Source organism: Anolis sagrei, chromosome 3, assembly GCF_037176765.1.
Source record: "Anolis sagrei isolate rAnoSag1 chromosome 3, rAnoSag1.mat, whole genome shotgun sequence".
Classification (NCBI taxonomy): Eukaryota; Metazoa; Chordata; class Lepidosauria; order Squamata; family Dactyloidae; genus Anolis; species Anolis sagrei.
The window spans coordinates 147,466,665-147,481,208 of NC_090023.1; the positions used below are offsets into that span (position 1 = coordinate 147,466,665).

Below are 14,544 nucleotides of genomic sequence, written 5' to 3' on the forward strand. Positions count from 1 at the left end.
TGCTTTCTTCACTGCACATACTGTCACCTTGAAGGAACAAAAATGTCCCCTATATTGCATCTTGCTGCATAGAAGTCGGGTTTTTCATCATTCATGCTCTAGTCATCAACCTTAGTGATGTGTTTAACCACCCTGAGTATGCCTTGCCTAAGAAAGCCCCAGGACAGTCAATCAATTTGAAGCATGCATGCATACAATTTATCAATAGTGTTTCTCCCCATTGCTACCAACACAGTAAATTATGTTGTGTTAGCAGCGCCACTAACCTTTTCTGCTTGTGAGAAAGCTTAAAATAAATCACTGGACTGGATTCAAATGTAACAGAAGCTATAAGACAGGGAATTCTCAAGTTTTTTAGTTCCAGAAAGAAGGAAACAATTAGATATGTGACCTTTAAAACTAGAAGCAGAACAAGGGCCTTACTTTTTTTTTTTTTTACTCTTGCTCAATCCTAGAATGGAACTATGCTTTACATGGCTTTGTTTCAAAGCCTGCATACCAAGCTATTTATTGTTCATATTTGTTTCCAAAAAGGGAGATAAAAATATCTGATGGTTTGTGTGATGTACCTGGCAAGATTTGAAACTCTTCTTGTCTTTCTACTTCTGGTATGCAAAGGGGTGCTCTCCACCAGGTGTTTGGCCCCCTTTTCTTCACTCCAGCTATCTCAACACATGTTCCTCTAAAACAGTGTTTCTCAACCTGGGGGTCGGGACTCCTGGGGGGGGGGTCGTGAGGGGGTGTCAGAGGGGTCGTCAAAAACCATCATAAAACACAGTATTTTCTGTTGGTCATGGGGATTTTGTGTGGGAAGTTTGGCCGAATGCTATCATTGGTAGGGTTCAGAATGCTCTTTAATTGTAGGTGAACTATAAATCCCAAAAACTTCAACTCCCAAATGTCAATGTCTCTTTTTCCCTAACTCCACCAGTGTTCACATTTGGGCATATTGAGTATTTGTGCCAAGTTTGAGTCCACAGTGCTCTCTGGATGTAGGTGAACTACAACTCCAAAACTCAAGGATGATGCCCATCAAACCCTTCCAGTATTTTCTGTTGGTCATGGAAGTTCTGTGTGCCAAGTTTGGTTTAATTCCATTGTTGGTAGAGTTCAGAATGCTCTTTGATTGAACTATAAATCCAAGCAACTACAACTCCCAAATGACAAAATCAATCCCCCCCCCCCCCCCACCTCAACAGTATAAATTTGGGCGTATGGGGTATTTGTGCCAAATTTGGTCCAGTGAATGAAAATACATCCTGCATATTGGATATTTACAATTCATAACAGCAGCAAAAATACAGTTACGAAGTAGCAACTAAAATAATTTTATCATTGTGGGGTCACCACAACATGAGGAACTGTATTAAGGGGTCACGGCGTTAGGAAGGTTGAGAACCACTGCTCTAAAACAAAACCTACGCAGAGTGCCGCTTCTCTGTTATTCTGTAAACAGATTTCACCTAAAAGTGCCCTTTGAACCTTAGGAACTATCAGAGTTAGGTGGCTCTATTGACTTCCCAGGGGTCCAAAAGAAATTGCACCAGCTTTCACAGTCTCTTCAGTGCAGCAGTGAATGCTCTCTATGGGCTTGTGTTCTCTCTTTTGGAGGTGAAGAAGCTCTGGAAAGGCAAAGCCACAGTGTTAGGGAGTACAAGTGGTACCCAACTGTGGGATGAATCAGACAGGAGAAAAATTATGCTTTTATAGTAACTTGTTCCATACAGCTTTTGTCACATTATGTTCAATTCACAAAATGCATTCCCTAACACTATTCCCAGCATGGTCTGCATATATAAAAAGCTGATATTACATTCATATTTGCCCTAGTTATTTTCCACTGTATACGTGTTTCATTATATCATTAAAATGCGCTGTTTTTCTGCATCTTGTGATTTGTCAGTGTGCATATTCAGTTATTTGTAGAATTCTTCACTTGCCTTGTTTCAGAACTAAGCGTGATTGTGGACCTCTCCATAGGTTCTTTTGGTGCTGGGCACTAAGATACATTACGGCCAGAGTACACCATTTATTTGTGATAAATGACATTGTATAATGTTTTTATGGATAACCTCAATGGCCTGAGGCCCAAGAAATTTTAATTGTACCTGTCGTATTAAGTTTGTTGTAATGTGTTGTAATGTGTTCGTTTATGTAATGTGCTATTTGTTTATCTGTTTTATTTGGGGTTGTGATGTTGTGCTTTTTGTATCATGTAATTCCTGTTGTTTTAACCATTGTTTGCCTCTTTGAATCCCACCCATTGGAGAAAAGTGGGATAAAAATAAATAAATAAATAATGGTACATAGTAGATAAGCTTCTCAGCAGCTTTGCTGATAAGGTCCAGCATTTTCTCATAGCCAACATTAGAAGTAGCTGCAAATTCTTCCCAGTCTCTCCCTTGTCAGTTATCAAATTCAACATTGCTAGAATATATGGGTATACTCTTGCCACCCATTTGCCAAGTTTTTTCAAGCCACAGGAGACCTGGGGCTTGTGTGGTTTCAGGAGTGGCAGGTGGATGTGACACAGTTTTCCCACTCTTCCCATAAAGGTAGAGGAGGTTGAAGAAAAACTTGTCCTGTCCTACTTTCCTCTTTTTGTTCTGTAATTGAGGAGAGTGGATTTGGAGGTCAGTAACCACCTTCATGTTCACATAAGGATGTTAGCCTTCCCAGTTTAATAAAAAAATAAAAGTGATGAGAGAACATTCAGCAGGCAAGGTTCAGGTACATTTAAGGAAAAAGTTTCATAAAAGTGACTGTGTTAGTTTCTAGCATCTTAAAAAGGAGGAAGGAAGGAAGAAAAAAAAATACAGCAAACAAGTTGGACATAAAGGTGCTGCTACATTCCTTCCCTGCTTCCTCTTTTTTATACATTTAAGAACAGAGGGTATAGGAAAGCTTTGTTTTAAGTAGGGTTGTAATATGTTAATCCGCCTGCTTGAGTAGATTAACCATCTGGAGATATAGTTAGTTTAGTGAAGGTCAGTTTTAATCAGTGAAAATAAATTACATTGGTGATACAGCTAATGATATTTTCAAAAGGGTGTTTTGGTTTTGGCTTGTTACCATAATGATACTAAGCAGGATGACTAGTTTTTTCAGAATTTTTTTTTCAGGAAATGTTAGCCTTTGTATATTATATCGTGCCTTAATTTACAAATCTGTATTTTTATATGTACAGACATGTTTAATTGACAACTCAGATTTAATTAATAACTGATTAACTCCTTATAAATACCAGTAGCTTAAGACAGAGAGGCTTAATTAAAGATCTAGCAGTCTTAGTAGTTTGGGACTCTCAATAGCTCCCTGCTCTTTGACTGTAAGTAGCCAAACCAACATACACTGTGCTAATTCCTATAGGTTGCATAATTCAGATTCATTATGCAAAATGAGGATTTCCTTGGGATAGAACTGTTCTTCTACTCCCGTCTATAAAACCTGTTTAGGGGGGGGGGGGTGTCAACATTTACTTTGATTAGGTATAATTGAAGACAGCCCTGGCTGCACAGCTATAGCTTTGGACCATTAATTAACAACAACAACCACAACAAAAGGAGCATCAAAAATCAGTGAATTCTCCCCCTTTCTTCCTTTTGCAGGTATTGTTGGTGAAGCTGATGAAAATGGTGAAGATTACTATCTCTGGACATATAAAAAACTTGAAATAGGTTACAATGGAAACAGAATTGTGGATGTGAATCTCACTAGTGAAGGGAAAGTTAAACTGGTTCCAAACACCAAAATCCAGATGTCTTATTCTGTAAGTAATTTGAAATACGTTTTGTCAAAAGTAGAAGTGAAGATTAGTAACCTTGGGTTATGCAAAGTATGAGTGTTTTGTGGTCCCAAACCTCTCTAGACTCTGCCAGCAACTCTTTTTCTGGCTCAAAAAAAGAGAGAGTGAATTGTTTCTTCTGTAAGGCCCCAGGAGGAGTACTTCAGCTTTTTAAATAAGTTGCTGCCTCGTGGTGCACTGTTTAATATTGGGGTGGGAGGATGGGATTTAGGATTACCTGTTTGGGATTAGGTTTTCTGGGGGCATTTTTGGCACTCTGTGTAGCCAGGTTATGGTTCGTGGTTCCTTCACAAGACTGAAAAAGGGTTTCCATTACAGCCCAGCATTGGGAGCTAACTAATGTATTCCTTCTTATTTCCCAGGAATTGTGTGAATTAGACTTTGAGCATTAAAATATATAACCAAATAATTATTGTAATTCCTTTTTGAAATCAAATTAAAGTATTTGTTCTCGCCCTTTCCTCCGCCCACCATTGTCTGTTGGGTTTCCCTAACAATTTTGGCTTTCTAAATCCACACCTTGGAAGTAATGCTAGTTCATACATGTGCCAAGATCCTATGTTTAGGTCTTGACATATTCTATGTTCAGGATTTGCCATCTTGGAGATGTTGATGTATTCCTGTTGTTATGCCTTATTTTTATATTCAACTGTAAAACTATATTTTCATTGTAAGTAACAGACCTTTCATATAGCTATGCGCTTGTTGCATTAGAGCAGATGGGAATTAGAGTAGAGTTAGCTGCAACTAATGGATAGCCAGAGATGGGTACAACTTATTGAAGCAATAAGGCACCTGGAGGAGAAGAGATGGAGCTTCAGCTGGAGAGAAGGAATGTCCTGGGACCCCAATGCTGTCCTCATGTGAACCAAGAACATTGAGGGGTGATGTAATGCTTAGCCTAATGTACCAGGGAAGTATTATTGTCATCCCCAGCTTCCCATGCGGGAACATGAGAGAAACCTCTCACAGGATGATAACACATCCTGGCATCCCCTGGGCGCATCTTTGCAGACGGCCAATTCTCTCATACCAGAAGCAACTTGCATTTTCTCTAGTCGCTACTGACATGATTTAAAAAAACCCCAGCAAATTACAGGATGGAAATCGCTTCACAGTGAAATGTTATCCTCACTGCTTTTACTTTTTTTAAAAGCTTGCCCTGTTTAGTTCTTTAGTGTTGAACAGGGAGTGGTGAGAGATGACAACCTATGTTGCCATATCTCAGCTGCTAGTCTACATAGACAATGCAAAACTCGTGTGTGTGTGTGTGTGTGTGTGTGCATGTTTTACAAAGATACAAGCCTGCAAAAGCAACAATAGATAATTGGCACCCTCCATGACAATTTGTTGTTGAAAGCATAGGGGATAAATCCATAAAAAGAGACCTGTGACCAGCAGTTTTTGTGTTTGGTCGATGTATTCCAATTTTGCAAAGTTAAGAAGTGATCTCAGGCTCCAGATATGGAGAATCCTGCAGAATTTTGGCTTGTTATTTAAGCCACTATTACAGTAGCTTTTATTTACCATTGGAGCCCTTGGTGGCTCAGTGGGTTAAAGCGCTGAGCTGCTAAACTTGTTGACCAAAAGGTTGCAGGTTCGAATGCGGGGAGCGGTTTGAGCTCCTGCTGTTAGCTCCAGCTTCTGCAAACCTAGCAGTTCAAAAACATGCAAATGTGAGTAGTTCAATAGGTACCACTCTGACGGGAAGGTAACGGTGCTCCATGCAGTCATGCCGGCCACATTACCTTGGAAGTGTCTATGGATAACGCCGGCTCGGCTTAGAAATAAAGATGAACACAAACCCCCAGAGTTGGACACAACTGGACTTAATGACAGGGAAAACCCTTTACCTTGTTTAGCATTATGTCCAGACCTGACCGGAGGTGACACTCTGGCTTGTTTCTCCCACACACACCAGTAAACTAACCTTAAAAGAAGCCACAAATTGTTCTCTTAATGCTGAGACAAGACACAGACCCATGAGATGGCACCTGCCAGGTTCATGCTAAACAAACTACAGTCTGCGGTTTGTTTTGTGATCAAGGACTATGTATGAGTATACTGCCTATACACAACAAGGCAAGGTTCGTGTTCTAGTGTGATGTCTGCACTCATTTATCTTGAACTGGGGCTCTGTAGATTCATAATGTAATATTGTATGAATTATATCCCATGGTTGTGGATATTATATTTTCAAATATAATTTCTTCCTAGGTGAAATGGAAAAGGTCAGATGTGAAGTTTGAAGATAGGTTTGACAAGTACCTTGACCCCTCTTTCTTTCAACACAGGGTATGTTTTTTGTTACTCATTGTATGTTATTGATCTGTTTTTTGATTTGTATCCTAGTCTTTCTTACAGAAGCCCAGGGCAGATAATAAATACCATACATTTATATGCTTATTGTATTTATTATGCAATCATGGTTAAAGCATGGTTAAAGTGTGTCGTGTCCATATCAGTCAGCATTTTCAGTTCTTAATTAGGGTCAAGAGAATTGTAAAAAGTAGTTACAAAGTTGTTATATAGCTGGTGGGATGGGGATGATGCCATCATAAAGGGTACAATTGCATCTGTTTTAAAACTTATTTTAAAATGTCTTGTACAATGTGGAGAGTTAATTTTGAATATATAGAGGATGTAACACATATACTTAAGAGTGCTCTCCACTACAAAGATCTTGAATAGTAATTTGTGCATCCAGTTTTAGAAGATTTTATATCAGAATATACACATCTTCTCTCAAATATAAAAATATATTCAGTGTATGGAAATATTTTTAAAATTTAAAAATAAAATTTATAATATGGTGTATTCATTTGTCTCTTGTATTCTACACATCCCAATACTTGATTACAGAGTTACAAAATGTGTGTGTGTGTGTTCATCAGGTCAAAGCCATAATAAGGTGTTGAACCTAATTATCTAATTAGTTTGATGATCAGGTTCAAAACAAACATTTTAGATTTCACATTCTACAGCCACTTTGAGTATCAGATTATGCATCTCATAATGGGAAGAACAGTGTTCTGTTAGTAGGAGAGGAAACTCAGACCACTTTAAATACTTCAGAGAGCAATTATACCTTTTAATCTTATGTTTTTGTTTGTTATAGTTGGCTGCCATTGTTAGTAAAGTGGTCTAATAAAATAAAGGGAAGAATGAGCGACCCTTGCCTGTACAACTCTGATTTCCTTAAATATGGAGGTTATGTAGTTTGATAACAATCTTGTCACATTTTTCATTTTGGTATCTAATCTTAAAACTATATCTCTAAAGTGTTTGAAGTGCCATGATATAGTTAAAATGCTTCAAAGTGTGAGAGGTCTCTGAGTTTCTGTTCTTACAAGAGATGGTTGAATGCAACCTGCATTTTAGGCAGGAATATTTGATTTCAGTTTATAGATGGTTTTTAAAAAATAATAAACATTAACCACATTCCATATTTTTAATAGATTCATTGGTTTTCAATCTTCAATTCCTTCATGATGGTCATTTTCCTCGTGGGCCTGGTTTCTATGATTTTAATGAGGACACTGAGAAAAGATTACGCACGATATAGTAAAGAAGAAGAAATGGATGATATGGTAATTGGATTTTGTTTAACTCTTTGTGTTTTTAATTGATTGTCAGAAAATGACTTCAAGATGCAAGTGTGGCCTCTCAGCAGTTTTCACATAGGGTATTGCCTCATATTATATCAGATCTTGTTCCATCTAGTCTCTTGTTGTTTACATTGACCAGTAGTGGCTTTTCTTTGGCCCCTTCCACATCTGAATAAAATCCCACATTTTCTGCTTTGAAGTGGAATATATAGCAGTGTAGATTCAGATAACCCAGTTCAAAGCAGATATTATGGGATTTTCTGCCTTGATATTCTGGGTTATATGGCTGTGTGGAAGAGCCCTTAGTCTTCTTTGGAGATTCTAGTAACTTTTTTTCATGCCAGGAGCGATTTGAGAAATTGCAAGTCGCTTCTGGTGTGAGAGAATTGGCTGTCTGCAAGGACGTTGCCCAGGGGGTGCCCAGATGTTTGATGTTTTAAAATCCTTGTGGGAGGCTTCTCTCATGTCCCTGTATGGGGAGCTGGAGCTGACAGAGGAACACAACCCGCTCTCCCTGGATTTGAACCTGTCGGTACAAGGGTTTAACCCTAATCTATTGCACCAGTGGTTGCTCTATTCTAGTAACTGAACCTTCAGAAAAAGTGTGTTTAGATTCTATTTGCAATTAGCTTTTTCCAAAACCCTCTATCCCCGGGTCAACATTAAAAAAATTGTAGAGCTGTTATCTATCTATTTAAAAAAATGATTTTTTGTCTCAGCCATTAATATGGTCTCTAATTAATACATTTGCTGTGTTGGAATTTTAAATTAATTAGTTCTTTAAGTCATCTGGAGGATCTAAACATAAAGGGAAGTTAATCTGCTTTTATAAACATGTATCTTTTTGAGAGAGAAAAAACACTTCTTGGCTAACATCCTGTTGATTAGTCCCAGCTACAGTAGACCTATTGTAAAATGGTGAGTCAGTATGTAGGTAAATGTTGATTAAATGGTCTATTCTAGTCTAACAGGATTTAGTTTCTTTTTCGTTAATATTTACTTAACTGGGCTCAACCTCTCTTTGGTGATTAATTTCAAACTTTTTTTTGCAGGATAGAGATTTGGGTGATGAATATGGCTGGAAGCAAGTCCATGGAGACGTCTTCAGACCATCTAGTCATCCTTTAATATTTTCATCCCTTATTGGTTCTGGCTGCCAGATCTTTGCGGTGTCTTTCATTGTGATCATTGTTGCAATGCTGGAGGACTTGTACACAGAGTGAGTGATTTATTTTTCAATTTCATCATCGCTTTTGGGCTGTGATCCAGCAAATTGACTTACTTGTATGGTTATTTTGGAAGTCTTTCAAAGTTTTAACATGTGGTTCCTATTGGAGCAATTGCTTTACACTTAGTAGATAAGAGGCACTACTTTTAATTCTCACTATACTTATGCATCACAACCAGTAGTTATTCCCTAACACTGCTCAGTTTTATTATACTCTACTCAGTGATGTCTTTCAAAGGTCAGATAGAGAAGCTTCCTGGGGTGTTGACTGTTTTAAGACTTGAATTTAAAGCGGAACATAAGACAGTCTTAGAACTTGCACCCATTAAGATAATTGGATTTGTTTTGTGGGTTGAAAAGCCATGTTCCTGATAAATGTATCTTTGGAGCACAAACTCAGTGAATGGTGGTTGGTCATTTTGGAAAAATAATATTCACAGATTTTATAAATGCTCCTCTTCATTTTAATATAAACTTTTAAAAAGCTGTTATTTTGGTCTTGTTCTCTGAATACGTGATCTTCTACCAAACATTTTTAGCTAATGGTGTAGAATGCTCAAGGAAGCTGCCATTTTAAATTCTGATAAGATAAATCACTGAACCTACCTGAACAGACTCATTAGTTTTAATGCCCCCTATCAAAACTTTGAAGTGTTTTGACTGAGCAAAACAATCTGAACATTCAGTCAAATTAAATGTATTCAGTTTGTTTTTTTGATGTTTATCGTTCCTTTGTGAAAAGAGGCATTCATTAGCCCTGAAAGTTGGGATCATATGTAATGCTTCTGTTTACTCTACTTTGGAAAGCCCACTCCAAATCAGGTTTGCACCTGGAACGTGAAACATTTAACAAACCCTTCCTATCTCCTCCGAGCAATGTTCAGTCATTACTTCCTTTCTCCCTTTTAGACCAAAGTAGCTGACATAAAAGACCAAGAAATATTAAACTGGTAACATGTACAGAGAAAAACAATGGTTTCCCCAGTTTGTGGAGGACAAAATCTTAGCCAAAATAGATCACAAATTATATTTGTTAGCAAGTAGGGAGTTAATGAGCATGAAGAGAGGACAATAAACAAGCCAGATATGAGTAACAATTTCATTGGTGAGTTTATATTACCTTTGGCAGCACAGCTAGCTGTTGGGTAGGCCCATGATAACATTTGCTAATAGAATTGTTTAGCTAAGAAACAAAAATGTGGGTCTCGGAAACTCTGTTGGATTTCTAGCTGGCAGACTAACTGGGGAAAGAACAAGATCCCTGGATTATATGACAAAAGACAACACATGGGATGGAAAGGCTCCAAAGGTCAGGCCGTTTTTAGTGCACCAAAAATCAGATGTCAAAAATATCCAATACAGTATAACAGTCCAACCATGAAAAAAGAAGCATAAACCAATGTTAACAAGCTACTTCACACTGAGTTAATGCGATGCTATTTGTGACTGATGCGAGTGCCTCCATATTTAAATAAGCAATTCACATGATGCACACCAATATTTGAAATCATTGGATACCATTCCCATGACAACTACTACCATTACCCTTTCTATCATGCCACAAATGTGACGATTTAAATTTGTTCTAACTCAACCACCTCTTGAGTATTCCTTGCCTAAAAATCCCTTAAATCCATAAGTTGAGAGGTGACTTTAACACACACACACACATATTGGCTGTTGAATTTTATACTTGGGTGTTTTGTATATATGTGTGTTTGTGCGCAAATGCATTCATGTCCTTCAGCATAGTTTTAATGCTTCTGATATAAAAATGTGATTGTCTAAGCCATTAACTCGTATAGTACTTTCAATAGTTAACATCTTTTATGATGCATCATACTGGCATTTTCAGGCAGATAGTTTATTTTCTTTTTGTTTTCTTGTGGCCCATCTCATTATTGTCCTCATCGTCCTCCTCTTCCTCCTTTTTAAAAAGTAACTAAAACTAAACAATCAACTCTTATACTGTAACTGCTGTAACATTTTTCCTTTCGTAGACTTCAGACAATCATTTGTGTAGCCAAAAATACATGTCTTTCATTTTAGGAGAGGATCAATGCTAAGTACCGCTATTTTTGTTTATGCTGCAACATCCCCAGTGAATGGCTACTTTGGAGGAAGCCTTTATGCCAGGCAGGGAGGTAAGCCTTATCATTCCAATTTTTGCTTGATAATATTAAAGATAATAAACAATTAACCTTCCCCTACTTTAGGGATAGGGATTGTTGGGATCATCTGCAGTATTAATCCTGTTTTAAATTTTCTGATTTCTGAAATAATCTAGTGCCAATCAGGTATGTGTTGGTTGACTACTGTAATTATTTTACAGAATAAACTGACATTATGGTCACAATGTAATGTTTCAAATTATCTCACAAGAAAGTGAACACATCTAAAAGTCTATATACCATATATACTCGAGTATAAGCCAAGTTTTTGAGTCTTCTTTTTAGGCTGGAAAAGCCCCCTTGGCTTATACTTGAGTCAACGTTATTATTTTACTCTGTAATTATTATTTTATTACATTTATTATTTTACTCTATTATTATTAAATTTATTATTTTATTCTAATATTGTTACATTTATTATTTTAATCTATTACTGTTAATACATTTCCATTATTTTTCCATTATTATTATTATTATTATTATTATTATTTTCCGCTATTATTAGTAGTACATTTACATTGAAGAAGGTTAGAATAATAGTTTAATCAGAGTTGGACAGTCTTAAATTACAGTTTTATGTATATTCAAAACATTTAACCTACTGATGCCTCAATGTAATTTTATTGGTATCTATTTTTATTTTGAAATTGACCAATAGCTGCTGCATTTCTCACTCTCATCTTACACTCGAGGAAGTATGTTTTCCCAGTTTTTTTGTGGTAAAATTAGGTGCCTCAGCTTATATTCGGGTCGGTTTATAGTGGAGTATATTGGGTAATTGTTCAAAGTTTGCAGTGATGCATAAGTTGAAGGAGGGAGAACAAAAATAGTGAGACCATCACCCAGAGAGACAGGTTTCCTTGAGATGCTAAATCAGAAGACATTTCTAATCTGCTTGAGTACAGGGTCTATTAAGAAGGATAGCTTGGCTTCCTCAGGCAGCATTGTAGTTGTCAAAGCCTCCCTTCTATACCCTACCCCCAAAGCAACATCACTCTTGTCTTTTCCAACAGGACTGATGGACTTTCCCCACATCCCAGTTTCTTAATCGTGCTGGTAGCCTGCTGCTGGTGCAGTCTATGCAGGCCCAATTAGATTGGCATACATACCCAACACTAACTCAGCCATAATCTCCAGACTTCATCCATCTATATTCTCAACCATCTCCAGACTACTGTCAGTTGTCCCAATGCCCTTATTTAGATGTGGCATCTTGTATTGGATACAGTTTTGCAGCTGGCACAAAACAAAGCAGAAATCTTACTTCCTAGACCTGGACACTATGCTTCCCTTATTCTATCCTACAGTTGCATTAGGACTTTTCATAACTGCATTTTCACTATTAGCTCATGATTTCAGCCCACCAAGAAACTCCTCATATATACTGTTGCCAAACCAGTTGTCCCTATCGTCTTCTTTTAACTCCTACTATTTGTATCATCATCATTATAATCTGTATAGCACTGTTAGTATACATGGCACTTAACAGCAACAAAAAACAACCAGCTTGCAAAACGTGTAGTCTAAAATATGCTTCATATATACATAACCATATTCACGGCTTTGCATTTTTCTGTTGAATTCCATGTTGGTTTCAGTCCAAAGTTTTAGCCTCTAAAAATCAATTTGATTCTAGGTTTTGCTGTCTCTCATGTCTCCCTGCCCAACTTCATGTTGTCAGCTGATTTGATAAGTGAAATTTCACTCTGTAATCCAGCTCTGTAAAAATGTCAAACAGCACAGAACCAAGAACAGAATCCTTTTACATAGTACTCCATATATATATATATATATATATATATATATATATATACATAGCCATCAGTGAGAATGCTGTCAGTCATCTAGCTCTGAATCCACTTAACAAGAGTACAGGCAGTCCCCAAGTTTCAAACATCCAACTTACAAACAACTCTTAGTTAAGAACGGGGGTAAAACAACAGGAAATGAGAGAAATCTACCCCTAGGAAGGGAAATTCACTCTTGAAAGGGTTATCATGGGGAAAAGGGGTCTCCACTGAAGCTTTCTGGTTTGTTTCACGGCATAAAGGAATAGGACATTACATGGGTTTTAACTGGTATGTTTTTATTTTATTTTGCTCTTTTAGTTCTCAGGGGAAAAATTATTAATGTTTTAATGTCTTAAATTGTTAATTTCTCATTCGTCGGGGTTCATGTTTGTATTTTTTGTTTGTAATTGTCTTGATTTTACATGCTGTACACTGTTTTGAGACCCATCGTGGGAGAAAAGCGTGATATAAATAAATAAATTCTCACCAATCCTTGTTTCCACAATAAGCCAAAATTTTAAAAATCCAATTATGAGAGGAACAAGTGAGGTGAAATGTTCTGAACAGGGGCCCAGACAAACTAACATTGTGGGCGTGTCAATCCATCCCTAAGCTATCCAAAGCTACACACACAATCATACATATATTTGGCTGGAGTTACACTTTAAAAATATACCTGTTCTGACTTACATACAAATTCATGTTAAGAACAAACCTACATAACCTGCCTTGTTTGTAACATGGGGACTGCCTGTATAGTATTTTACTGTTTGTGGATATTCTTACATACATAACCATTTCACTTGCTAGAGACTACAGAGGTAAGCAAGATGTCTTTACTGTCTTGTACAAAAGTCTTGGCACTATCTTGTAGGACACCTGGAGAGTCCTAAAATTAAATTCCTGGAATAAATACCTAAAGATGTTCTGTAACATTGAAATGTTCTGCTTGTTACTAATCCAGTAAAGAATAATAGTAGGGCTGTCATTACTGAAATTATTACATTTCAGTCAGAGTGATTTACAGTCAGATTAACTGACTGATAAATAATTGGTATTTTAACATTCTCTTGCCAATATTTTTTGTACTTTGACACATTCAGAAAGAGCAAATTATATCATTGATAAATTATTTTTATATTATCTGAAGGAGCTACAACAGCTGACATTGAGATGCCAAAATTGTTGCAAACTGGGGAAAAGGACAGAAGGAATTGCAGTTAGAGAGAAAAGTGGAGGCTTAGATGGCTGGTAACAAAAGCAGGACAGACATAGTTACATTGTACTGTACTGTAATGCCATGTGGTCCAGTGAACAAGAAACATTTCCTTACCTGAAGAGTCCAATTCTGACATGGAGTTTCCTTCAACGTTTTATGAAATGATACAGAAACCATTTGTTTGAGCTCCTTATACTATTACAATATTATTTCTTGTGACAAGCTTTTCTGCAAGAAAATTCCTTGAAAGTAACACTTCAAATGCAATCTTCTGTGCTTATACAGAAGAAAAATTGGTCTGTAGATTGTGATCTATCAATCATTTCTGCCTAAATGTGTCAGACATACCTGAATGACGACACTAATACAGAGGACCCCCATCCCTGGACCACCCCTGGATAACAAAATCCAAAGATGCTGAAGTTCAATTATATATAGTGGTATACAAAAATGGTGTCCAAAATCAAAATTTGGTTTTGGATTAAAATACTATTTTTCAAGAAGTGGATATTTTGAATCTATGAATATGGAAAATGATAACAATTCTCCCCCCCCCCCCAATTAAAAAACAACAACCTCTTAATAGCCTTATGTATACTAAATGTACAGAGCACTTTCCTTGTATCTAATTAACAATCCAGCTATTTGTTAAGTGACATCTCATAATACAGTGCTTTGGGAGCTGTAGTGGATAACCTGAATCTCAGATGAATTGACATGTGC

The 14,544-nt window shown here is 37.0% G+C and overlaps 1 protein-coding gene across 1 annotated transcript in view; it reads left to right on the top strand.

Moving 5' to 3' along the window:
* Window positions 1-14,544, top strand: part of TM9SF3 (transmembrane 9 superfamily member 3) — a 34,581-nt gene that overhangs the window by 11,445 nt on the left and 8,592 nt on the right. The window contains exons 4-8 of the mRNA XM_060769218.2: window positions 3,609-3,769; window positions 6,023-6,100; window positions 7,264-7,395; window positions 8,466-8,632; window positions 10,691-10,785. Of these exons, the coding sequence (XP_060625201.1) occupies window positions 3,609-3,769; window positions 6,023-6,100; window positions 7,264-7,395; window positions 8,466-8,632; window positions 10,691-10,785 (633 nt within the window). The remainder of the gene's footprint in view (window positions 1-3,608; window positions 3,770-6,022; window positions 6,101-7,263; window positions 7,396-8,465; window positions 8,633-10,690; window positions 10,786-14,544) is intronic.